The 26,625-nt window shown below is 48.9% G+C and overlaps 1 protein-coding gene and 1 long non-coding RNA gene across 2 annotated transcripts; one reads left to right on the top strand and one right to left on the bottom strand.

Annotated features, from left to right (window-relative positions):
• Window positions 1-1,423: 1,423 nt before the first annotated feature.
• Window positions 1,424-19,404, top strand: LOC101792862 (tumor necrosis factor alpha-induced protein 2). Its single transcript, XM_072038249.1, has 12 exons — window positions 1,424-1,574; window positions 6,889-7,240; window positions 9,293-9,920; window positions 11,221-11,335; window positions 12,581-12,706; window positions 13,180-13,280; window positions 13,368-13,466; window positions 13,656-13,779; window positions 15,490-15,612; window positions 16,409-16,564; window positions 17,172-17,293; window positions 17,804-19,404. The coding sequence occupies exons 2-12, from the start codon at window positions 6,901-6,903 to the stop codon at window positions 17,943-17,945; spliced, it is 2,076 nt and encodes a 691-aa protein (XP_071894350.1). The 5' UTR covers window positions 1,424-1,574; window positions 6,889-6,900; the 3' UTR covers window positions 17,946-19,404.
• A 527-nt stretch (window positions 19,405-19,931) lies between these two features.
• LOC110354656 (uncharacterized) lies at window positions 19,932-21,965 on the bottom strand. Its single transcript, XR_003497528.3, has 2 exons — window positions 21,822-21,965; window positions 19,932-20,679 (listed from the first exon to the last, which is right to left on the bottom strand). It is a non-coding gene; the product is annotated as an uncharacterized lncRNA (long non-coding RNA).
• Between the last annotated feature and the right edge of the window lie 4,660 nt (window positions 21,966-26,625).

Here is a 26,625-nt window from a genome sequence, read left to right as displayed (position 1 = left end):
CTGCTACCATGCTCATTTTGGGGGAGGCAGTCCAGAGATGAAAGCAGCAGCCCCAGAGGGTGGGATGCCAAAGTGGCACGGACCAGAAGAAGCATCTGCAGTTTGACACCATGCCCGCTCAGCCCAGAGCTTCTTTCCAGCACAAACATCAGGCCTCAGCCACATCTTCCACCAGGGGAGGCCCCCACACCGGGTTTCCATGGCTGTCCCCCCTTAACCATCCTGAAACTGAGCGTGGGTGTCAGCAGCCTGGCTGAAGGGGAGAGCTCCAGCAACACCATGCAAGCTCATGGCTCACGCTCAGCTTTATGTCTCTGTACCGTCTTTGGCACTTTGCATTAGACCATAGCTGTAGATGAACCAGAACTCATCCCAGGTGCAGTAACCAGGTGCTGAGTCTGCTGGCTGCCCCACAGCACCTTCCCAGGAGAGGAAGGAGGTGACAGTAATCCAGCGGTGAGGTCAGCCTCTGCAAGAGGCCTATATTTTGATTTTCTGCCTGCAGGGCAGCTGCTTCAGCCAAGATCTCCCCTAGGTGGATGTAGAAGATGCTCCACATTGAGGTGGGGTACAGCGTGGGCTTCCTGGACCATCTGCAGTGACCCCCCACAGCCACCACACCCCCCAGCTATGGCAGCATACAGGTTTCCCCAGTGGAGGCTCACCACGCATCTGTGGCCAGGGATGTGGGCTCCTCTGAAATCAGGGAGAAAAATCAGGAAAGCAAATGTCTCTTCTGCAAGCAGCAGATGCAGGTGGGGTGTGGAAGGAGGACCACGTCTCCCATTCATAGAATCATAGAATGGTTTGGGTTGGAAAGGACCTTAAAGATCATCTGATGACACCCCCCTGCCATGTGCAGGGACACCTCCCACCAGCCCACGTTGCCCAAAGCCCCATCCAGCCTGGCCTTGAGCACCTCCAGGGATGGGGCAGCCACAGCTTCTCTGGGCAGCCTGTGCCAGTGCCTCACCACCCTCTGAGTGACGAATTTCTTCCTTATAGCTGATCTAAACCTACTCTTTCCTGAGGCAGGAACGTGCCCCATCACACCGAAGGACCTTAGTGGTTGGTGCCCCAGGCAGGAGGCACCTTGCCATGGGCGCGATGCAGGTCCCGGTGTGCCCAGCTGTGCGTGCCCCTGAGCACCTCATCCTGCCAGCCCACCCAGGGCTGCAGGAACAGGGATTTCGGAGTGACCTGCCCGCTCCATCCCTAGCACCGAGCTGGGGACCCACCACGACACATTTACACCCCGCTGCCCCATCGCATTGGGATGCGACATTACGCGGTCCCGACGTGGGGACAGATGCCACCACCACCGACCCCCTCTCTCGGCCGGCTCCCCAGAAGGGGACTTCTTCCCCAGCCGAGGGGATTTCTCGTTTCCCTTTGATCCGAGCCCGTTTGGGGAGCGAAGGCTGCGGGCGGAGTTTCCCCGGCCCGGGGCTCCCTGCGAGGCCGGGTCTCCGCCTCCGCGCCCTCCCCTTATAGCCGGGCTGCCCCGGGGCTCCGCAGCCAGCGCCACCGCCGCCCTCGTCGTCCTCGCCGTGGTGCCCGGGAGCCGCAGCAGAGTAAGTCCTGGGGGCTCTCCGTGCCTCCTTTCCCCGCGGGGCCGCTCCCGCTCCTCCCTCCTGCCTCGCTCCGTGCGGGGCTGGCGAGCGCACGGGCTCTGCTTTGCGCCTGGGGTAGGGTGAGAGTTAAAAGGAAGGTGCTAAAGGGGGGGTTCCTCGAAGAGGTGACGGGTTTTGGTCCCGCTTCGTGATGGCCAGAACGGGGACAAAGTCACAGCGCTGTCCCAGCTCCAGATGCATCCCAGGGCTGGGGGCCGCAGGGCTGCGTGTCTGGTGATCCCGTCCTGACAGCTGGGTCCGATTCCTCTTGCTCATCCTCCAGACTTCAGGGCATGAACGCAGGCAGCCAGCAGTGATTCCTTTTAATCCCCTCTCCCCAAAATCCAGACATGGATCTTGGGCACCAAAGCATCCTCAACCTCAATCAGGCACCAGGCTCCAGATTCAGCGAGGCACTTCCCACCCCTCCTGCGTTCCTTTCTTTTTAGAAGGATGTGGTTTCCTCCCATATCACAGGAAAACAATTGGATTATGATTAATTCATCCCAACTGCACTGGAAAAAAAAATCCTTATCGGTGTCTGGACTGTGTTTGGTCCCAGACAGCCCTTGTGCCCTGCTCCCTGCTGGGGTGATGTGCCAAGTTGGCACACTTTTGCATGGCCGTGCTTGCAGCTTTGGGACTAGAAGTGCAAGTCAGGGAAGTGGAAGTGCCCTTAGGACCCACCTTTCCCCATGGCACTGAAGAACCAGCCTGAAATTCCCTTTTTTCCTTGGGCAGCCATCCCACATCACTGCCCCAGCCCCGAGGTGAAGGCTGGGTTCAAGCTCAGGGCTAGGATCCTCGGTGGGCTTAGTGTAAGACTTCCTCGGGCAGCTGCAAAGTGAGGACGAGGCTTTCTGTGAGTGGAGTGTGTGGCTGACCTAGGCACGGTCCCTTGCCATCACACCCAAGTTCAGAGCCAAAACCACGAAGGAACAGTCGTGCTCCAAATTATCCAACTGCGTGCCCCAGCCGAGGCACTTTGGGGTTTGCCACTTCTGATGCAGGGGATGAAACAGGCAGAGCCCTTTGGAGAAACTGGGTTTGAGTTTGCTAATGCTCCAGTGGCTCTTTCTGTAAAAAGAGGTCTGGAAAGCCAAAGAGTCTGAAAATGATGGTAAAAGGAGGAGTTCCGGGAGCTGTCGGTCTGGCTCTGGAGACTTTGTGTGTCCTCTTGGTCTGTTTATCTCTACCAGCGAACCTGGCACGCTCCAAGTGTGGGTGCAGGATTTGGCTTCAGGAATAGCAAATATGAAAACAAAATCCTGGACAGCAGCAGCTGGTTTGTCTTTCAGCCGCAGCAGTTTAAAATTATACTGCTGGCATTTGAAGTGAGAAGTAAAGGAGCAGATTACACTTTCTGGAACCCAAACCCTGCTTTAGAAGTGCCCGAGTAGCTCTGTGTGGCTTTCCCTGTGCTGCTCCCAGCACAGGCAATGGTTTAAAGGCAGTTTAAGGCACCTCACACCAGGTTTGATGGGAAGGTCTGGTCTGCTGCGACTTTCTTGTGTAGGCAGCAGTGATCCCACGTCCAGGGGGAGCAGGGGAGGGAAGGAATGGCTGATGGAAACACAGAAAACAAACTCTGCTAATTAACTTTGGAAAGGCTGTGAGAGAGTGGGGCTTTCCACTGGAACCAAACATAAATCCCTCTGACCGAGAACGTCAGCAGACAGGAAAGGAATGAAAATCCAAACAGATGCCTGTTCATATGGCAGCAGCTCAAGAAAAAGCACTTGAGAAAGAGATCAGCAAAAATTTTGGAATGGCGTTAATTAGCAGATCTCTGCTGGCGTGCCATCAGCCACCCCTTGCCAGTGAGCTCATCCAAAGTGCAGGGCTTCTGCAGAGGCTGTTTAGTTTGAGGAGGGAAATGAGAACATGGGAACCCGTTGTGCCCAGAGTCCAGGTTTTGTCCTTGTGCTTCGTAGCACTGCTCCCAGTGCTGCCTTGGCACCTGCTCGTCTTGCTGCCCACCCTTGGTCTGGGGTAGCACAGGATGCTGCGCAGGCTGTGCTGCTCTTCTGGTTAGGAATTGTAAAGCTGAGCACACTGTGGCAGAGATAATTAGTGCTGCAAACTCTCCTGCCTCAAACCATACTGCCACAGAACAATAATGAGGATGATGATGATAATAAAATCTATTAATAGTAAATTAACAGTAGTGATGAGTTGGAATCTACGTAGAGACAGGATCTTAAACCATTAAATTTCCCAAGACACAATTATGAGTGTTGTGTCCTGGAAGTGATTCAGCACTTCCCAAAGTACTGGCTGCTAAAATGATTAGGAGACGGCTGCGTTTTTCCCAGGCTTTGGCTTGTGAGCAGAATGTAGGAGTGTAAGAGCAGCCCTCGGCCACCTGAGCCACGGTGTGGTCTGCTGTGGTGGCCCAGGGAGGATGCTGCTGGAGGGGTGCAAGGAGCTACAGACAGAAGGATGTGTAAAATAGCAGCAGCAGCAAACTGATAAACTCTGGATGAGCACTCGAGATGGACAAACCTTAGTGCTATTGCATTTACAGCCTTCCTTGGATGCTTAGCTGCTTCAGCATCTATTAGCTCAAGTGGACAAAGCACACCCTGAGACGCGAATACTGCCAGCAGTTCTCTCGGTGCCAATGTGCAGCCCCTGGCTGAACACACTGGAGCTGTTTTATCTTTCTCCTAATTCGGCTGTGGGACTGGGAGCAGTGATGTGCCACCACAGCACACCCCAAGCCACCAGCCTTGCTCCGAGCATTGCCACGTTCCCATGCCCAGCCCCTGCAGAGCCTTAATGGGACAAAGTTCTGCTGGCCATTAAAAACCAAGCTCTTAACAAGCTTGATCTTTTCCCCAAAGACTCTTTCATGTGTACTCTCATTTATGTGGTTTTCTAAGACAAATGGTATTCCTCTTTGTATCCAAGAAGCAGCAAAACCATCCTGAAATCCATCTTTATGATCATCATTCATCAAAACAAAAGGCAGAAGTGACTGCTCCCTGAATGTCACCTTCTGCTATACGAAAGGGAGAGGTGCTTCATTTGTTTAGAAAAACAAAAAGTGCTTTGTTTGGAATAATAGGGCTCAGTTGATTTTTGTGCTTGCACAAACAGGAAGGAAGGAATTTGGCAGGATGAATCTAAACACAGTGTGGTATTGGGAAACGCAGGCTAGGAAAAGAGCCTTACAAAAATTAGAAAAGTCCCGAATATTTAAATAGAAACACTGAAATAGAATCCCTGTGACTGTGAGATCTCTTTCTAAGGGAAAAGTAAGTAAATACATAAATAAAATAAAAAGAGCTCTTTTCTGCCTTTTTTATTTTATTATTCTAACGGAGCATGGTGACCAGAGTAGCCCCAGTGAAGCATGACAGTTCTTTCCCCCTCGCTCCCCCAGGATCTCTGCTAGAGGGAAGGGCCCTGGCTGGCTGCCTCCTCAGCAGCCCTGATGCTCAGGTTCCCTCTGCTCACCCCACGGGACCAGTGCCACGTCCCTGGGGCACAGGGCTCTGCTGAGCACTGACCCGATGCACCCTTCCTCCCCTCCCCATAGGGGTTCCCATCGTCACTGTGTGATCGCTTTAAAGGCATTAGGATCCCTGAATGCGACCTAGCAGCTAAAGCATGGAGAAGGAAAGATTTTCAGTGATGCCAGACCCAAACTTTCTATCACACGCTTGCTGCCTCTGAGTTGGTGCTTCAGAGCTCACCAAGCTGCGGGGAGACAGCAGGAGGAATTGCGTTTGAAACAAAAAGCTACAGTCTTCTAACCAGGTTCCCAGAAATAACTACGATGGTTTGTAACAGCGTAAACTTACAAGGGAATTTTAAGATCACCCCATTGTGGTCTTAAAACTGAAGCCATTTTTTTCTTCCCTACGTTTACATCCCAGTTCCTCTGCTCTTACTCAGTAAGTGTAAGCCAAAATTTGCCTGGTGTTTCTTCATGCAGAATTGCTCTGGTTTCCCGGAAAGCCACTGAGAAAGAGCATTGTTGGAATGTGGGCTGGAGACTCTCAGTCACTTTATTTATTCATAATCAATGCTAATAATAATAAATCTTGCCATGATTTAACCATGATGTAAATAAATCTAGAGCAGCATACTAAACATTAAAGGTAAATAAAGCAATGAAATATAAGTTTTTAGCAGAGACTGTTACAATAACAGCTGTATCTCTCGCTAAGCTATTTGCAGTGCAGGAGCACCCAGGATCTTGGTGCTGGAGCAGGACTGTGGCAGGACAGCATGCTTACACCAGGCTCAGCCACCCTGACCCTGTGTCACCTTCCTCTTCCCCCTCAGCTGGGAGAGGACTGCTCTGGTCTTTCATTTCACTGGCACTAGCTTCGTGTGACAGCTGTGGAAAAAGTCCAAACTCATCAGTCCCTAGTGCCAGACGCTGACCGCCACCACAATTTCTTTCTGCACAAGCCATGGCTCGTGCTACACCTCCACGCTTCCACATAACAGATGGGGCAGGAATTGCTCCCAGGCATCTGGAGAAACCCAAAAAGTTGTGCTGCAGCCTCATTGTTTTGGGATGCTGTAGTCACCCTGAGACCATTCTGAATACGAGATCACACAGTGAGCAGGTTTGAAGGGTCTGGAGGCATCCCTGAGCTTGCATCTGTCACTGTAGGGCTGGGGGCGGCAAGCGGAGTGTTGAAGCCGTACATCTGGCTGGGATTTGGGGGCTTGCAATGACAATCCTAGCTATGCTCATATCAGGAGGCATTGCTTTACTTCCACTGTGCTGTTGTTCTTCCCATGTTTTTTCACATCCTGTGTTTTTTCATGACCCCCGACACTTCTGAACTCTTGGAGAGCTTCTCAAGGAAAAGGCTTCTCAGGAAATCAAAGAATTTTCTTACTTACTTAAGTGGGAAAAGCATTAAACCAGTAAAAGTTTGGCACAGGCAGACTGATTCCTCAGCAAAAGCAGCTGTGTACCGCGCCTGGTAGGCTTCATCTCATTTTCATGCTGTGCTTGCAAACTCTGTGTGCAAGTACCTACATGGGGGCTTCCACAACCAGACCTGCAGCCAGATGAGCAGGGACCAGCTCAAACAGGCCCTGAGGAAGGCTGAAATTCATCCCGTTCCTGTATAAATGTTTGAGGGGGTTGAGTTGTTTTGAACAGTCACAGGACCCATGTCCTACTCCACCACACAGCCCAGAAACTCTTCTTTTGATGGGTGTCCATCCTGACGTATTGTGCCATGGTAGTTTTTTTTTTAATGCAAACTGTTATAATCTGACCAGTTCTTTCTGAAATTTGCAGGCTAGAAGGAAAATGCTGAAAATGTTACCTTTTTCCCAAAGTGGTCCCTTTGGAATACGCAATGGATCAGCAGGTTGCATCAAGGTAAATGGGCAGCTGGAAAACCCTGCAACATCAGTAGCTGAGCAAGTCCCTGCCTGTCCTGCTTCTTCTGGAGACGAGATCTGGTCCAGGAACCAGGAGAAGATGAGTGAAAGGCCAGAGGCAGCCGGCAGAACTTCGCGGGCATCTTCCATCACGAGCACCGGGAGCTGCACCTCTGCTGGGGACAGTCTGGAGAAGGGGAAGAAAGGAATCAAGGGAATGTTTACGACTGCATTTAAGAAGATGATAAAGACCAGGACACCCAGCAGTAAGTGCTCACCCTCCTTCCCCATCACCAACCACCCTGTGAAATCTCCTTTTCCCCAGGACAGCAGCGAGCAGCTGCTGTGGCTCTTCCCAGGGTGGTATCTGAGTGTGCAAGTCCCCCAGGCCCAGGCTCCAGCCCTGCGGGGTGGTTAGAGAGTCAGGAAATCCTACTCAGAGAAACCCAGGACTGCAAAGAGCTTGGCACTTCCAACCTCACCTGCTAGCTCAAGTGATGTGTCACATTACCTGCTCCCTAAACTGAGCCAGCTGCACTTTAAAATGAGTCAATGTTTTAGTCCTACCTCCTTTACTGGAGGGGCTCTTCCAAAGTCTCACTGTTTTAGAGCAAATTACTTAATTTCTAGGCAAACCTTTTCCTGGTTAATTCACATCTCTTTCTTCATGTGTCATCTGTTTTCCATAACTGGTGGTTTCCCTTCTCAGCCTCCAATTTGTTCAGCTAAATGAGCATAGCTTACTGGAGATAGGCCCTTTGTAGCTTTGGTCTAAACTCTGTACTGCCCAATTTCCAATGTCTTTTGAAATAAATCATTCAGAACTGCAGAAAATGCTCCAGCTGACCAAGGCTTGGTACAACACATTCCCATTTTTCTGTCCTTGATGGAAAATCCTCACCAGATACATCCTGGGATCGGGCCTGACATTTTCACCATCATCTCACAGCAGCAATTCACTTAAATTCTTCAGGCAACTCTCTTCCTCCTCCATTTCAAGCTGATGCACACGCAGCTTGCAGCAGAAAATCCCATTTGTTGCTAAGTAACTTTTGTTCTATTAGATTTGTATCCTATACCTTGTGCTATTAAGCTTCAGCCCATTCACTGCTGAAGTTATCCCGTTGTTCCTGTATCGTGCACCAAGCCCTCAGTTTCAGTAATGTCTCTGACCTTTGTGTAATCAGCAGATGCCAACAGGGCACTCCCAGCTTTTGTGTTCGAATTGAAATGAGGTTCATGATTAGTGGAAGCTTCCTCCACCCAAAGTTTTTAATACAAACCTCGCACACCTAGCAGAACTTATTTTGGGATACAACTTTCTCGGTTTAATAATTTCCCAGATTGCACCACATCAAGTAAGTGGCTGTAGCTCAGATAGGATATCTCAATAGTGCTTATTTTGCTGACTAAATATGTCATCCAAAAAATTTCACAGGTCAGATCGTGCCAGCCTATTTCTGGTAAACCCACGTGGTATTTCCTCTAGCACTTCTTATTTAGCTACATCTTTCCATCTACATTTTTTCTAAAGCCATGCTCCTTACTTAAGGTCATATTAATTAAGGGGAGGAACTGGGTGGATGTCAGAAATATAACTAAAGATAAGGCTAATTTTTTAATCTGTTCTCACAACTTCAACATTACACTGCAGTTTATCAGTGCTAACCAGCTATTTCTCTACTTATAACCCAACAAAACAGACTTCTGTGTCAAGATTGCACTTAGAATACCCTAAGGAATTTGACTTTTCTTTCAGGATTAGACACACCTATGCCAGTCATTTGCTCTGATTTCCTTGCTTTGGCCCCAAACCACAACAGTCCTTTGGTCTACACATCCAGTCCGTGTGCTGACCAACCGTGTTGTGCAGAACAGGAAAAAATGCAGGTAGCATCTCTAGTGCCAGTTCCTTTGAGACTCTTCCTCTCCAAGGAACAATTAGATATTTACATACATAGAGCTTGTCCTCCCCCTTTCATATTCTTTCTTGGGAAACTCGCAAAATATCTTCAGGGCTATTAAAAAACTCAAAAGACTCTCAGAGCCTTGCTTGGCAACCCAAGCAAAGGGATAACAAACACAAACAGATAAAAAAAAAAAAAAATCTAAATTTGGAAAAAAATCATGGTTAGCACAGGAATTAGCATTATAACATTCAGTGGCAGAATAGGAATAATCTGATCTTTAAATAAATAGAAAGATTTTCTCTGTGTAAAAACACTTTTAAAATAGTATTCCAAAGCCATCTTTTTATACAAAACATAAATTTATTTTTTTTGCCATTGGGTAAAGGAAGGCTGTTCTTTTTTCCTTAGTCAAACAAATCATGGATCTCCTTGAAAAGCACAAGCTTTCTGATGCTGCCCTACTTCTGATTGCCCTGGAGAAGAGCGTATCTAGCAAAAGCGAGGAGGGACTAAACACCAGGCAACAAGACATCGAGTCCATCAGCGAAATCCTGAAAAACAAAGTCTTCAGCATCTTGAAAGACTCTGTCCTTTTAGCAAGAACAAACCCAGAACTGCTGCAGCAAGCAGTAGAGGTACTGAAAGAACAGGAGAAAGAAGATCAGAATTGCCTGTCAGAGAATTCACCTGACCAAAATGTGCAATTTAGACCCAGAAAATGGAAAGAGCTTTGGATGGCTACAGTGAAGGAGTCAGTAGAGACTCGAATGAAAGACACAAGTCATACTCCCAGAACTGAGAACCTCTCTTCAGTTGGCCAAAACCTCCTGCGCATGGGGAAGACGATGAAAGAAGATTTGACAGTAGTTGCAAAATGCATTAGACATCTTTATCCCCCTGAGTTTAACGTGTTCGGTACATATGCAGAACTCTATCACCATCACTTTGCCTCCGAGGCAAAGAAAGCTGCTGAGTCCCAGCTGGAAGACAAGGACGTCTACCTTCTCCTCTCATGGGTCCACAACATTTACCCAAAGTAAGTGATGCTTTTGCTTTTACACATGTTTAGTACTGGAGACCATCAGGCTCCCTGGCTGCCAAACCAGGGATTTGCTGGATTTATGTATCAGTGTCACTGTGGCTGCAGTCTGATCCACAGCGAGGTTTTGGTGTCACTGGCGTTGTGCTGATTTACACCAGCTGGCCAGAAGGCAATTCCACAAGGCTGCTGGTCTGTAACCAGTCTCATTACACACCACAGGCCTCTAGGCAACACGTCTACACAGATATTTAGGACTTCACTTCTGGCACAAACTGGGCAGGCCCCTTGCCCTGATCTCTACTCCAGTTGCAGACTTGAACTCATTCTTGGAAAATTTGGGAACTCCAGCCTTCTGGCCTTTGGAACAGAGGGCAGTCTGTAAATGGAACAGCCTGGGATGTAATTATCCTGAGCATGGAGGGTGTTTTCTAGGCATTGCCCACAGTCTGTGATCTCCTCTGGGTTAGGAGACCAAAGGGTGAACCCCTGTGGGAGCTCATCATGAGCCAAGGGTCACTCTTCAGCCTCACAAGACCTGTATTTTATAAAACTGAACATATTCCTCCTTGTGGCTTATTGTACTGGGTGGGGAATTGAGGGTTCTCATTTCTTAGGTGAAAAACAGTGAATTTTCAAACAGTGTTTCTTCGACTAGGCTAAAACTATTCCACCTTCACCACTGCTTGTTTCTCATCTTGGTTCTCCCCTTGACAGAACATAATGAGTCACTGCTGATCCTGGAAGCTTTCCACAGCTGCTGCTGTGCTCTAGGTCAGGACATGCAGCCTGAACTACCACGGCCTGGCTGCATAAAAACAGGGCTGAGGTTCCAGCTTCATATCATAAGCAGCCCATGCAAAATAGTCACATGGAGTTGGGCCTAATGCTAGCATGGGAACCAGGCGATGCTCATGGTTGAGCTCTGCAGCAGGCCCCCAGGCTGGCAGGTCCCTGCTGGGTGGCTCCGTGCCACCACATCCCTCTGGAGCTGCTCAGCAGGGAGATAACAGGAGGCATTGAACATCCTGCTCCGCTCCCACAGACCAGCCTCAAAGCACCAGCTCTTCATCAGATCGCCTTGCTGTATCAATGGCAAGAGGCCATATCCCAGAGCTAGTCCTCCTGCTGCTCTGGGACCCCAAACCCAGCAGTGCAGCGGCCTGCACTAAGGGTTGTGCACATCTACATCTGGTTTCCCACTGATGGCCTCAAGGAGTGTTAGTGATTTGCATCAACAGCTGTCTTGAATTACACTGACCTTGCAAAATGTGATTGTTTGGCTTCTTCGTTCCAGAGATATGAGGAAAGATCCTGTTTTAGCAGAGGAGCTGGAGAAAGTTAAGCTTGGAAGCCTTTTGCCATCAAGCCTGAGCAAAGAGCTTGAAAGAAAATATCTCGAGAGTGAAGAGGTGAGAATCTGCTCAGTCCCTCCTCAGCCTTGCACCGCTCCATGACTCCTTGGAGGAGCTCTGACTTGTCCTGAATGCTCCCTTCCCAGCCATCCATGTAAGCCACACATCCTTCAAGAGAGACACAAAAGCAAGACAGCTTTTGTTGCTCCCTGCAGGACAGGTGGGCCTGCTGCTGGTTGGGACATGCAGAGCAAACTTCCTGCTGCCTTCTGGTTAGCCCAGCCCTCTGCCTAGGGAGTCGGCACAAAATTGCCACTCTGCTCTTGCAAAACTGGTGTAAGGAAGGTGGGAAAAAGTCCAACTACAGATCTTTACGGGTAACTTTCCAGTTGTGTGTTAAATCCCCAGAAGGAGGAGCCTGCACTCCCACTCGCAGGTGATGCTTTTAGCCTTAGTCTGGTCCCTGTAGCAGTGCCAGACCTTGGGTGAGCACAAAGCACACAGGTCTGGTCTTGAAAAGTCTGCTTCTTTGATAGGGAATCATGTGGTCTGCGGGAAATTACAGTCGCTCTGATTTTTGGATGACTCTTGCCTTAGCAGACACAAGAAGCAACTTTCACAACCCTCCTGTAGCTCGGTGCTTTTGGCACTTTGGGCTGGAGTTCCTGGAAAATGAGTAGATAAGTTCCAGGTTTAGCTGCAGTGCGTGATGGCTTGCAGCTGGGCTGTGAGGTGCACGAAGAGGGCAGAGAGCAGAGACGTACGCCAGCCCCTGCACTGACCACCTCAAACGCCTTGCTGCACAGGGAGATCGGGGCAGGGAAAAGCTGGGAACATCCTGATTCATGCCACAGCTCATAAGACGTCAGAAGTGCTTATGAAAAAGGATTGCAAAACAGCCCTAGTGGGTAGTACTGAGTGTTACACACCAACAGTACATGGCTCAGGGAATTCGGGCTCCAGCACGTGTAGCTGCCTCTGACCTCCCTACGCCCCGCTACCGTCCCCCTGCCCCAGACGTCACTGCTGGCGTATTGAGGTGGTGGGTCCTGATCTTGGTGCCTCCAGTTCCTTCCCTGGAATATTCCACTCCGTACTGAGTGGGTGGATGCTGTGAGGGAGTTGTCCTTGCTGCCGTGAAGTGGTGCGTGAGGTGTCTTGTAACAAAGAGCCTTTATTTCTCAGCTAAGGAAGAGGACAAAGTCTGCCGAGCCAGACAAAGGCTAGGTGGGTGAGGAGAGCTGCACCAGCAGATGCTGCAGACGCTTTGTGGTGAATGCCGTTGTTCTTTGTTTCCCACAGGCAACCATCAAAAATTCACTGAACAAATGTTTAGAAAAGGAAATCGAAAGATGGAAAGAAGACAAAGAGCCAGAGAAACTAAATGGACATTTTCAGAGTGAGCTACTAGCAATATTCGTTATCCAGGTAATACAGATATATGTTTAAAAATAAACAATAGCATCCTGAGTGTATTTAAGATTTGAGACCAACCTTAGTCGATTCAGGAAGCCAAAAGGCCAAGTCCCATGTTTAGAGCTGTGGCAGAAGTGGGTGGCAGAAGGGAGCCCAAAGCCATGCTCTGGTGTGGTCGTGGTCCAGCAGGTGCTGGGGAAAATCCTGCTCACATTCAGCAAAAAAAGGAAAAAAAAAAAAAAAAAAAAAGGCAAGAAAAAAAGCCTTTTCCCACTTCCTCAGCAACTTTATAGGCTTGCTGTGTCTATAATGCTCCTTTCTTCTCCACCTCATTTGAAAGCGGAGAGGTGGCCGCTTTATTCTTTTGACCGAACAAAAATTGAAAGAACACAAGGAGGAGTTGCTGGCTTTTTACTCAGTGAACCTGGACTTTTTGGATCAAGCAGTGTCTGAAACCAGTATTTTTTTACATTTTTTTTTTCTAGAGCATCTACAATGGCCAGAAGCGAGCCAAGGAGGTGAGCACGGCGCTGGGCGAGGAGCTGTCGCATCGCCTGTCGCGGGAGCTGGCTGCCCTCCTGAGAAGGTGCGGTAAGGCTCTGGTGGGCAGCACAAGCTTCCAGGGCAGCCTGCTGCAGCCATTCACCCACCTCTTTTCCCATTTCCCCTCCAGCTACAAGGATGCTTTTGAAGACTTCAAGGAGAAAGGCAAGAAGCAAGTACACTACAGGCCGATTCTGATTGCAAACATTAACAACTGCGGGAATTTCAGGTAAGGGTCCCTTCCTCCGCCAGCAGCGGGTAATAGGGTCTGTAATAGGGGTCTATAATGGGACACGTTAGGTCGTCCCCAAAGAGGAAGGTCTGTCTGCCATCAGGGGAAGGTCTGGGGACCTCCAAACATCTCCCCCTCTCTCTTCTGAGGACAAGTTGTTCTGACCTTGACAATGTTTCCTTTCAGAGACTACGTAGAGAAAAACATGGCAGAAAATGATGACAACAAGGACAGGATCCTTAGCACCCTTGGGGACATCGAGACCAGCGGCTGTGACGTCCTGCTTCAGCAGCTGTTTGTCCAGCTGAAGGTACGGCACCAGAGGGTTGGTTTTAATGGGCAGGAAAGTGGCGAAATGTCCCTGTGCCACCCAAATCTGTGGCAGACACAGTTCAGAAGGGCTCTGGGCCAGGTCACACCTCAGCATCACTCCTGACTTGGGCTGCTGCCAGAAAACCCATCATGACCTCTCCTTGAGTGGGTCCTCGAGGCTAAGCATGCAGGCATGCCTGGGCACAGGGAAATGAAAGTGCTGACCGCATCCGAGATAAGTGCTGCGGAGGAGAGAGTCTGAACCTGCACGTGTTTACACTGCAGGCGGTAGGAAGCAAGCCCAAAACTGCAACTGCACAGCTTTTGGCTTCTCCATAAAGGTGTCCTGAAAAGCACTTTTGGTTTCTCTTCTCTTCTCTCTTCTCTTCTCTTCTCTTCTCTTCTCTTCTCTCTCTTCTCTTCTCTTCTCTTCTCTTCTCTTCTCTTCTCTTCTCTTCTCTTCTCTTCTCTTCTCTTCTCTTCTCTTCTCTTCTCTTCTCTTCTCTTCTCTTCTCTTCTCTTCTCTTCTCTTCTCTTCTCTTCTCTTCTCTTCTCTTCTCTTCTCTTCTCTTCTCTTCTCTTCTCTTCTCTTCTCTTCTCTTCTCTTCTCTTCTCTTCTCTTCTCTTCTCTTCTCTTCTCTTCTCTTCTCTTCTCTTCTCTTCTCTTCTCTTCTCTTCTCTTCTCTTCTCTTCTCTTCTCTTCTCTTCTCTTCTCTTCTCTTCTCTTCTCTTCTCTTCTCTTCTCTTCTCTTCTCTTCTCTTCTCTTCTCTTCTCTTCTCTTCTCTTCTCTTCTCTTCTCTTCTCTTCTCTTCTCTTCTCTTCTCTTCTCTTCTCTTCTCTTCTCTTCTCTTCTCTTCTCTTCTCTTCTCTTCTCTTCTCTTCTCTTCTCTTCTCTTCTCTTCTCTTCTCTTCTCTTCTCTTCTCTTCTCTTCTCTTCTCTTCTCTTCTCTTCTCTTCTCTTCTCTTCTCTTCTCTTCTCTTCTCTTCTCTTCTCTTCTCTTCTCTTCTCTTCTCTTCTCTTCTCTTCTCTTCTCTTCTCTTCTCTTCTCTTCTCTTCTCTTCTCTTCTCTTCTCTTCTCTTCTCTTCTCTTCTCTTCTCTTCTCTTCTCTTCTCTTCTCTTCTCTTCTCTTCTCTTCTCTTCTCTTCTCTTCTCTTCTCTTCTCTTCTCTCTCTGTTCTTTTCCCTTCCTTTCTGTTCTTTTTTTCTGTTCTATTCTGTTTTGTAAATTAAGCAAGTGTGGTGGAGGGGAAGGCACAAAAGCCAGGAATGTCAGCCACAATCTCTCCTGCTTTTTGAAAGCTATCCATTAAAGCCTTTATTTTCATATTGATTTACTGTGGCCAACATGTGATTGAAAACATCTCGTAACAATTCATCTTTCCTTCCCTGATGATGCCATCATTCTCTCATCAGACAAGATGTGATGGACAGCACACTGAAAATGTGGAAATAAAAAAAAGCATCTTTGATGCAAGCCCCTCAAGCCCTCTGTCTCCTTCACCATGAGGAACCACGAAGGGGGCACAGACCCAACACAGCCCCTCCTCCCCTCTTGCCATCGGTCATCTTCACCCTTCCCTGAACAGGACCACACACCTCACTGTCACTATATAGGATGCTGTACATATAGGAATGCCAAATATATGTGTGCATAGAAACTAACCAGATTTTTCTTTTTTTCTTTTTTTCTTTTTTTTTTTTTCCAGCCAATTTATAAGAAGTTTACAGAAAACAAGTGGGACTGCAGCAATAAAATTATGGATGAGATCATTAAAACCACCAGCAAACACATTTCAGAGTTGCAGACCCTGAAGAACCCTTTTTACAACGTAAGTCAAAGGGAACAAGTGGAGGGGTTCTGGGGTGCCCAGGCTGGGCTTTGCCTGCGATTCAAGCTGCCCTGACCTGCCATCATCTGGCAAGCTACTGCGGCATCAGCAGCACAGGGCTGATGGAGGAAGTGCCAGCTCTAGGGACCCCCCAAAATACGGCTTTGGTCATGGACCCCCCAAAATACGGTTTTGGTCATGCTGCGATGCGTGGTGTTGTCTCCTGGGTCTCTTGATCGCCCCTAGGACTGGAGGAGGTGTGTGCAGCTGGGACGGATCCCAAAGGAGTGAGAGCCACAACCACGTGCTCAGTGCTGCTGGAGTACATATGATACATCACCATATAAAAAAAAAAAAAACACTTTGATTTCCTGCCTTTGTCTTTTTAGTATTTGGAAAAAAAAAAAAAAAAAAAAAAAAAAAGATGTTTTGTTTATTAGAGAGAGGAACAGGAGGAGCAGCGTGAATTCCTGTTGCTCTGTAGCAGTGCCTTCTCTTTTCCAAGATGCAGAGATCTTTTCTAAGCATTGAACTCTTCCCAGAAGGAAGGAACACTTGGAAATTCCCACACCTAATTAGTTTAAGTACGGATGGATTCTCAGCATCTAGGATGTGGCGTTGCAGGCTGCGGGGGGGGTTGGCAGCCAGCGTGGCTCCTCGGGTGCGAGCAGCAGCAGGCACGTGGTGGGGCACAGCTGATAGCACCCGAGATGTTTATGTCCCCCACTCACACACGCAGTTTGTTGTGTCCCCAAGCAAAAGACAGATGGGTGATGCCTCCTCTCCTTCCCAACAGGCCACCATTGAGAAGATCCATGTCCGCTTGGTGAGAGATTACATTGTGAGGCTGCTGAAGAAGAAGGTCGGCCTGAAAAGTGCAGCACAACAGCAAAACCTGGCCCAAAGCATCTCCAAGAACGCTGCTGAGCTGGAAGCCTTCTGCACCAAAAATGTACGTGAGCACTCGCTGCATCTGTGCCAGCACAGAGCATGGGCACGCTGAGAAACAGGAGCGTGCCCTTCCTGCAGCCCCTTGTTAGCTTTCCAGGGCAGCTTAAAGTTCTGGAAAGACCTGAGGCAGGGAGAGCTTTCCAAGTGCCAGCCTGCCCTCCCCAGATGGAGAACACTGATCTCACCCTCCTCTGTACTGCAAGCAATCGTTTCCTTTTGAAGATTTATATCAACGGGGTCTAAAGATTGAGCTAAACACTGTGCTTCCCTGGCTGCAGTACAGTTTGCGTGGAGTCTGATCTCCCTCACTCCCCTGCCATGGGGTCAGGGAGGGGCTGGCAGGGGCAGCCAGGGGGTCTGGTGCACGAGGGCTCCCACCGAGAGATGCTGAGGCTTTCACAGCCAAATTTCTGCACGGCCGAAGCACCCTTCTGCATCCTCCGGGGTCACCTCCCTCCTTTCACATCTCTGCATTTGCAGGGATTTGGGCAGTTCCTGGGGGAGGTAGAGGCAGGGCTGCTCACAGCTCACCGGGGGGCACGGTGTGGGGGGGTCTGGGCTGGGGTCTGCCATCCGCCACGCACTGCTGACCGCTTCCCTCTCTGCAGGGCTCTCAAGCCACCTGGCTGAATTCGGCACTCCCAAAACTGGCTGAAATCATCCGGCTTCAGGATATAGGTGCTATTAAAATTGAAGTTGCGACGCTCGCCACAGCATACCCAGATATCCGGTAAGAGAAGCTGAAACAGGTTTGCAGATGTGCGTGTGGAATTTTAATTGAGCCATGAAGCAGCCAAACATTAGCGTGGGTGAGGCTGATGTGCCCTGGGTAGCGCTGACCCCTATCAGAAAAATAATTCAGGTAAATGGTACCCACTTAGCTGGGTACCTCTCCTTTCACCTAGCCTGAACTGCATTTTCCCTAGATATTCCTTGCCTAAACGGAAGGTTTTTTACAAAAACCCTAACTTGCCCAGGGCAGAGTTAGTGGGAGGTTGCTGCCAGGTTGTGGCCATCCCAATGCCATCGGACAAAATAGGAATCTATTAAAAAAAGGGACTATTTATATATTTATATATATATGTGATATTCTCCTTTGCTTTGGAGATTTCCAAATGGAGATTTCTGGTGGTGCTGGGTCCCAAGTAGGATCCAAGCTGCCATCATCCAGGGGTGCCTGGCCGTGGGCTGGGGCCACATCCTGGTGCAGAGCTGACACCTGCCTGTTTCTCTCCCACAGGAGAAGGCACCTGGAAGCTTTCCTGTATATCAAAGCCAATTTGTCGCGTGGAGAGCTCAAAAGCATCCTGAGCTACCTGGAAGACAGCACGGTGTCCACACCACCCAGCAACCTGCTCTTCTCCAGCATAAACCTGTCCTAGGCTGGGGCACCCCTCAGCACCGCGTGCACTGAGTGGTCTGGTGCTCAGCGTCTCCGTGGGAAGCAGCATCCACCGTGCATTGGTATGGAAGGTGCCCAAAAAAAAGACCAGGGATGCTCCTCACACTAGATATGGACCTTCTCCGAGGTCTCCTTGGTGTCACCACATTCTCTGCCGGGACATTGCCCTGGTGCTCCGACCTCTGCCTACCTCACCAGGCGCCGTGAAGGCCGCGTCGCTGACTTCCCGCACCGAGCAGGCGCCTCCTATCTAGCTTCTTGTCTGCTAAAGAAAGGGAAGGAAATGAAAATTGAAGCTAAAATGCAGAGATGTTGGAAAAGCCCCATGAGAGTACGTTTCCCCCCAGTCTGTGATTCCTGACGTCCCACCATGCTGCAGCAACCCCAGAGGTTTGGGTTGGCCCCACGAAGCTGTGTTGCCCAGGGGCATCGGGGTTTCCAAACCAGTCCCAGGAGCCCCAGCTGCCCCCACAGCAGCAGTCTGGCCCGGGCTTCGTTCACCTCCATGAGGTGGGAGCACCTGGAACCACTGGTCCCTTTCAGTGGCCCCATCCAGTGCATCTCTGCTGGGGTGGCACCCCCCTAACAGAGGCTTGGGATCAAACTGCATTGCAGTAGAGCTTGTAGGCCGAGTCCCACCTTCTAGTAAAGCACTTTAGATATTGCTTAAGCCCTCCCTTTGGAGGAAAGGACTTTTCCAGACCCTGTTAACATTGTGAGCTCTGAGTGGGTGGTGGATCTGGACTTGAATGCCATCAAAATGTCTCGGGGTCCCCATCTGCATCACCATGTGCTCACTTGCTCTTTCCCCTCTTGCTGTAGGGTAGCTTAGATGTGCAAACACAAATGTGTCTATTGTGAAACTATGCGCTGTTTTTACAGCCCATTTTTTGGGGGGGGAAATGAATCATTTGCCAAAACAACATGTGTTTCACTGAAGACCTTTCCCTTCTGTTTTTCTTTATTTCAACTTCTGTATCAGCCTGTAGAAAGTCGGTCTGGAAGGAAGACATGTAATGACTGTGCAGACCATGCGATGTATTTATATGCATATACAGTATACCATTGGTGTATTTTTGCAACCAATTTTATTTTTTTTTTCTCAGTTAGAGATATTCATTTGCAATGTTTATATTTAAACAGTATTCAAATACGCTAGGAGAGTGACTCACTTATTCTGTCTCTGGCTGTTGTTTACTGTGTTGCCTCATGTAGGCCCACATTCTCCAGTTCTTCCACTGCTCCCAGCCTGCTGCTGCCAGGTCGGGAGGGCAGGGGCACCCTGTGTTTGTGGTGCCTGTTGGTCCTGTAGCCTGTCTGTACTTACTATCTAGAGCCAGGGCTGCCATATGTGCTGCGTCTGTGGTATCTGGTACAACGAGGTCCAAAACATCAGCCCTGAGGTCTCAATGTTGAATAATAAAAAGATTTGTATTTGAGATGTGTCTTGTCCTTACTGCCTCCTCCAGCTCTGTTTCTCCTCCTGTTGGCATGAGACTTTAGGAAAGACAGAGTTTGGCCCCGGCTGGCACTGCTGGCCCACGTCTGCTCTCTTAACACTTGTTATTTATATATCATTTAAAACAGCGCTTGGGTTTCAGTCTGCTGCCGGCCCTTCTGCTGAGCTGCGAGCCACACGCATGGCTCTCCTTCCATGAGCACACTCAGATTCTCACCAAAGCTCATAAACATACATAACAATCTCAAAGTTTATTACACATTACTTAAACACCTATCCCAGCTATGACTTAAAGCCAAATGACAAAATAACTTCTAACAGTGCTGAGCACTCATGACAGCTGTCACCCATTGTGCAACATTTTCTTTCCCAATTAGTGAAAGGTCATGTTATTGCTATAAATAATTACATTTTGATTTAGAGAACTATTAAGGGCCTAGAGAAATGCATCATACAAGTGATTACATTGGCCTTTAAAAAAAAAAATAAATTCAACTAAGTAAGTACTCAAAGGAAAATAGTAAATCTATTTATATATCATAATTAGGATGGGTAGGAGAAAATGGTTTTCATACACATTTCATAAGCCATATGGAACCACGTTGTGCAATTCTCTTCATCCTGCTACAAAACCCTTAGCTTTCAGCTCTAATGAGCCCAGGAAGCCAATTTATTTACCTTCCTGTATGACTCGACATTTACAATGGCATTTATTTGTATGCGGCACATTACACGTGGCCAGGTACTTTCAGAGGGCTGCAGGAACATCTTCTGATGACAGTGCAAGGTTAATACTGATAAATAGCACTCCTGCAAGCTGAATAATCAAAATTGTCTGTGGTCAGTGTGGCTGGATTTTACAATGCAGCCTCTGCTGATGTTGTTCTGCCCCTTTTTAGAGGCAGAGCAGATAGGCAGGGTGGAGCAAATAAAATCAGCTTTATAAAAGAGCTAAAACAGCTGGTTCCCCAGCAGAGTTGTTGTGGCAGTCCCAGCCCAGTGATTTTACTTGTTACCAGTGCCATGCAGGACACCAGCCTGCAGCAGCCACTGCAGCAGGCAGGGACACACACCGCCTCCTTGCTCCCTGTCCCTCCATCCCAGCAGGCTCTTCCATCACCTGGCAGCAATTTGCAGCACAAAAGACCCAGGGATGCACACCACAGCATACCAAAGGGTGGGCCAAGTCATTGCTCCTCCTCTACATCTGCAGCTTGCAAGGTCCCCGATGGCACTCGGGAAACCATCCTCCATCCTGCAGGGAAGACAAAACAGCAAAAAAGCTCCTGTCCCTCTGGCATGGGGTGGGGGAAAGCTTCCTTCATCCCTCAGCATCACCCACCACTGCAGCAAGCACCAGCCCGGCACTGAGGGGCTGTCTGGGACCCCGTTAGGGCACCAGCCAGCCTTGGCCTTTCTTGAAGGGAAAGCAAAGAGGAATAGGAGCGTGCAACAAAGCAAGCAGTGCTGACATTGTGAAATTAAGCAGAAAGCTCCTGCTAGAGCCAGCCAAGAAGCTTTGAGGGCTGCAGACCTGGAGAGAGAGTTAGGAAACCAGAAAGTCTGTGGTTCCTTCCCTCTGAGCTGGATCTTCTCACCAGGGTCCCCTGAGAGGTGCCAGCACTGGACTAAAGGCTGTAGGATGCATTGACCCCCAGGTCTGAAGAGAGACACTAGAGCAAAGTGCCTGATGCTTTGGTAATTAGCAGAGTAACAGTGTAATCCATAAAACAGGAGGAGTAAGTGCAATTACAAAGGATCTGGCAGCAATTTGTCAACCTCCATTTAAAAACCTTGTATTTAGTTTAGCTGCTATGAACTTTAATTGGAGTAAAGCTGGGAATGGCAATCCACTGGGAACAGACCGAGGAGGCTGGCAATGCACAGAGCTTCCTGAAGGCAAGGAGCTGCTGCAGTAAGCAGCCAAGCATCCTTCCCTGGGTGAATTTGGGCACAAAGCCTGCAGGCTCCGGCCCATCCCAGCACAGCTGCCCATCACCCTGTCTCTGCTTCATGCAGCTTGGGTTGAAAGCCAGTACTGGGGAGCAAACGGGCAAGAACCAGCACAAGAAATCTCCGAGGAGGAAGAAAATTTGAAGAGCAGGCTGGATGCCTGGGTGTGACACTGGCAAAACCCTGCTTGCATAAAGCGCTGTCATGCTGTAAGCTGAAACCCATGAGAATAATTGCTGCCTTCCTGCATGACTTAAAAGAGGATGTGACCACACCACCCACACTGATACCTTAAAAACACAAAATAGCTCTCCTGTAGCCACAGGAATAGAGAGCAGCTTATGTCAGAAGAATTCTATGAATTACTCAACAGTGCAGCAGCCACAGATTTCCCCTTCAGCAAAGGTGCAACCCTACATGACCCCGGAGACCAACACATCTCACCTGCAGGAAAATCAGAGTGAATACAGTGGGGCAGCTGCATACATCAGGCTGTCCAGGTGCACCTTGCTGGAGGAGGGTTAATTGCTTTATTTTTTTAAGGCAATGTGTTACTGTGGAGTGTTCCCACCTGCGGGACACCATCTCTGTTTGCTACCTTGGTCTTCCTCCTCTAGATATTGGGTTTAAAAAGTCCTTTTAAATTGACTAGCTTAAAGCCTTCACTACAAAACCATTTTTTGTCTCTTCTCCGTGTCTTGTCCCCTTGGAGGTTTTCATTTACTTCTTTACCACTCCACGGGTCTCAGATTTTACCCCCAGCTCCCCTCCAAATGCTGCCTGGTACCACGTCCTCCTAACATTTCAACCCTTAATTCAGCAGCTGGGACCCAGTAGGGCATGTCAAGTAACAGCACCCAGAAAGGCCATCGTTTTAGAAGGAGGAATGCATTGTTATTTATCTAAGTAGTTTTCATCCAAACAGGACAGAGCACTTGAACTGTAGTAACTCTCCTAATGGACTAATAAAAGAGGAAAAGTTATCATTTAGCAGAAAAGCTGAGTCCTCAAAAGTATTCATTAGTGTTGGAACAGCTGTGATGGGGAGATATTAACTCTGAAAGGGAGGAGGTGATAACAAACTCTCGGGTACAACAATATTGGTCCTGGAGTCTTCAAGAGCTTTTGAGTCCTATCCCAAAGGCTGGAGGCCAACCCCTAAGCCCCCCTGGCAAGAGCAGTCCAGCCTGAGAGCTACACCATGTGTACAGATTAGATAAACTGTCAGGATAAGGGTAACAGTGCAATGTGCTAGTTAATGTAGGGTTGTTTCTGCGCTTTGGTTTTCTTACCGTCCTCTCTACCCTACCCCATGGCCACAAGAGGCAGTGACGGCCCCCTGAGATGTGGCACAGGGACTGTCACCTTCACTCACCTCTTGTTCATGACGAGGTCCCAGCCCCAACGTTGTGTGTTGCCACACAGCTCCTTCAATAACCTACATGGGGCTGTGCAGACCCTCACAGCTCGGCTGCAGCTTCCCACTCCCTGTGCTCAACATGAAGGGAGGGAGAGAGACAGATCTGGGCAGCCCAGGATGCTCAATAAGGGGCATCCTGCTCTACCTCCAAGGGATCGCAGGGCTCAGGGTAACTCAGGAGAGGCAGGCAGGACCCACAGACTGGTCCTGAGATTTCACAGGAGAAGAGACCCATAAATGTCATTGAAAATAGAGAGGAACTGAACCAGGGTAACTCTCGCACACTCTGGGAGGGTTAGACCTGCTCCTGGAGGAACCTTGGCAGCCTTCAAAGATCTCATGGGTAAAATCATTAATCCTGGAGCTGGCAAACCACAGCCAGCACAAGCAGCAATCCAGATAACCTTTGCTGTATAGCAGTAAGGAAAACATAGGAGGTGCCCTAGAGAAACAAGAAATAGAGAACGTGAAGATGGGAGAGGAGCCTTCGAGTACCTGCCATGTCTCTAGCTGTGCTCAAAAGTCTTTTGTTGGCCTTTGTTTAACTGTCCAGCTCAGGATCCCCTTCTGATCCATTAAAATATCATAAAGACTAAAGTATTACTGTGGAATGCATGAACTACCCATGGTCCCGTTTTTGTTTGATTTGATTTCTCTATAAAGCCTCTCTCAAGGAGCTCAGATTGCGTTTACTTGGGGAACATTTTGTCAGATCAGCATGTACAGCATGAAATCAATAGCAGCTTTTAAAGACAGACAAGATTCATCTGTCATCCAGAACAAACTCTTAAGCCACCTTTCCTTGGGTAGAAACTGCTGCTTAATAAAGAAAATTTTCCACCCTCCTTCCACCTGTCTCAAAACCTCTCTGTCCATGTCCACTGTGGGCAACAGGCAACAGCTCACCTCTCTGTGCAACACTATTTCTGACCAAAAAAAACTACTTCTGTATGAAATAGCACTATTTCTGTCCAGGTATGATGAACCCGAGGGGACGGCATGGAGCTGGGATAGGGGAGGGTCAGGCTGGGGGTTAGGGACAGGTTCTGCACACAGTGCTCCACACACCCTACTACCACAAGAGCTGTTCTTACAGACACAGTATCCAGCCTTTTCCACAGTTTCAGCCCTCCAAATCACACTGTCTTCTGGAAATTCAACATTTTTTCTCCATGGACAGGGGCCAAATCAGGGTATTTAGTTTGGCAAAGTCACAATATGTGGGATCTGCAAATTGGTCATATTGAAGCATAAAACCTCCTTCCTCTTTCCATGCTCTGCCACAGCGTGTGCTTAGATGAGTGTCAGTCCGGGTTTTGGTCATTGTTCCTTCTGGTAACTTTCTATTTAATGAAAACAATAGAAATTTCAGGCCATTCATGTTGATAGTGCTGTAGGAGCATTGACACATTATGAAACAAATACAAATAATATCTAGAGGACTTCTCTGTCTTCTGCAGGTTTGTGAGACTTCAGTCATGCAATTCTCACCTAATGTACAAAATAATTTAATAACTGCAAAATAAGGTGTAATTTTACAATCTTACCTCTACTTCCACCATTCAGGACTGGAATTTTGGAGTCCCCAAAATCTGAATTCCCTGAATTCTGAAGCTTTTTTTAGATAAGGTGTATGTCCAAAAGGACAAAGGTGGTCATCGGCCCCCAAGGGTTGGTATGGTTGGTCTCAGGGCCAGTTTCAAGCTATATGGAGCTGTTGGGTTTTGGTGTTTCACTAGGGTTTCACCTCTCCTGGCAGCCCTGTGCCATTTGTCCAGCAGTCACTGCAGGAGGTGAATCAGGAGGACGATAGTTGTGCTGTGGGAGGGGAGGGTGGTCTGATATCAGCACCAGAAGGAGGGACCCCGACCTGGTCTCTAAGCAAAGCTCTTCAAATGTTCCTGCAGATGAGTCTCTGCTGGAGGCTCCCAGCAGAACACAGGAGTGGGAAGAGGCAAGGAGCCGTGCTGGTGTTGTGTCAGTGCGAACAGAGACTCTGACACATCTTTCATTGTGCTTGTGCTCTTACTTTAACCTGGCTTGGGGTAACTGCTGTGTGAGGTGACCGGGCAACAATTGGTCACCCCAACAGACCACAGCACTCCTCCTCCACAAACAGCAATTCCATAAACTGGGACTGAGACACGATAACAGGGCTCCCCCAAACAATCCCAGCTGCAAGCACTTCGCAAGGACAGCAGAGGCATCTTCCAGGGACCCAGTGGCCTCAGGGGCTCTCTAGTTCACAGCACAAGCCTGGCACAAGCACTTGGACACGGGACGGACATCACAGCTGAAAGCCCAAGAGACGCAGCCTTCAAGGTCAGACGATGACTGGCTTTGTACGTCCGCCTCTGTATTTGTCAGTGACACAATTAGCTAGAGGCAAATACTCATTTTCCATTGATCTGTAGGCAGGGCAACCGTTGCCAAAGGTAACATTAGCACCGTCAATGATAAATGGTACATTGTGGAGGTTCAACCATCTGAACCTCCTGTGTTTCCACATAGTCAACAGTTCTTAATACAGTTTCACTTCTCCCTTGGAAAAAAAAAAAAAAAAAAAAAAAAAAAAAAGAGCAGAGAATGGATAATTTCCCTTTCACTGTATAGTACCAAGCACGCCAAGGAATGTTTCGGTATTTCCACCACTTGGGGGGGGGGGGGGGAAATCACCACAGAGAAAAAAAAAGCACTCTTTCCAGCTATAATTTCCTTCTCAATCTGTGAAGCTTTGGTGCTGTCTGAGGCCAAAACACCTTCAGGAGTGAAGCTTTCAGCAGTGGACTATGTCAAGCCCTGCACATGCACCTTGACCAGTCTATAAGACCAGTCTCACATGCACCAGCAACTTGTCCTAAACTCAACCCTTCATTCAGCCACAGCTTCCAGAAAACACAGGCCCTTCCTGAGCTGCATGGCCAGGGCTCTTTCCTAGCCCTGATTTCAGCTGCCCCCTGCCCAGATCGAGGCACTGCTGTTTTGCAGGGGAGTGCGCTGCTTATCTTGTGTCTGCTCTCCCTTAACTGTCCTGTCCCTCCTTCATCTGGCTGAACTCAAGAAATGCCATCACTGAATGTCATCAAACATCACTCGTTGTCTTCTGTAGACAGACTAAATACTGGGTATCGCACAGATCAGTTAAAGGGAAGGCAGGGAGGATGGGGAGCTGACCCAGCTTTGCACAGTGATGGAGCCAAGGGACAGAAGTGCCCCTGGCTTGCACCAGGCCAGGAATGCACTGAGCAGGGGCCAGCTGGGTGTTGATCCGTGGGTTGGCCATCAGGCATGTGCAGCACCAGCTGATGGAGCCACGGGCAGCTACTTTTATCCCTACCCAGCCCTGGTGGACACAGCTGTGTCCCTTACCTCAAGCAACAACCTGCTGAGGCAGGAGGGAAAAGAAACTGGGCATGGCAAGCTGCCCATGGGGAGCTCAGGGTTCTTCTCACCGAGGTTTGAGATGATGCTGAAGGCCCTGCTACATAAAGAAGGTATTTGCACCTAGCAAGAAGAAGGCATTTGCACAAAGCTGTCTGCTGAAGCCAAGCATCAAGGAAATGGTGTCAGGCTCAGAGGGGATGCGGTAGGTCTGGAAAGCAGACTGGTCTTTCCTCACTTATCACCTGGAGGAGACGGGTAATTTATCAGCAGCGTGTGAGCTTTTGACATCCCCAGTGTGGCTGCTCGCTGTGAAGAGGAGGAAACCCCAGTGGCTGAGCGCCAGGCTCTACCTTTGGCTCCTGCCCAGCTGCAATTGCAAGCCTCTGCACTGCAGCAGGGCTGCTGTGCCCTGTTATTCCTGAAGGAGTGCCGGGAATCTGATGG

Source organism: Anas platyrhynchos, chromosome 5 (genome assembly GCF_047663525.1).
Source record: "Anas platyrhynchos isolate ZD024472 breed Pekin duck chromosome 5, IASCAAS_PekinDuck_T2T, whole genome shotgun sequence".
NCBI lineage: Eukaryota > Metazoa > Chordata > Aves > Anseriformes > Anatidae > Anas > Anas platyrhynchos.
Note: the sequence above shows the minus strand (reverse complement) of the source record. Positions and strands in the feature narration are given on the sequence as shown.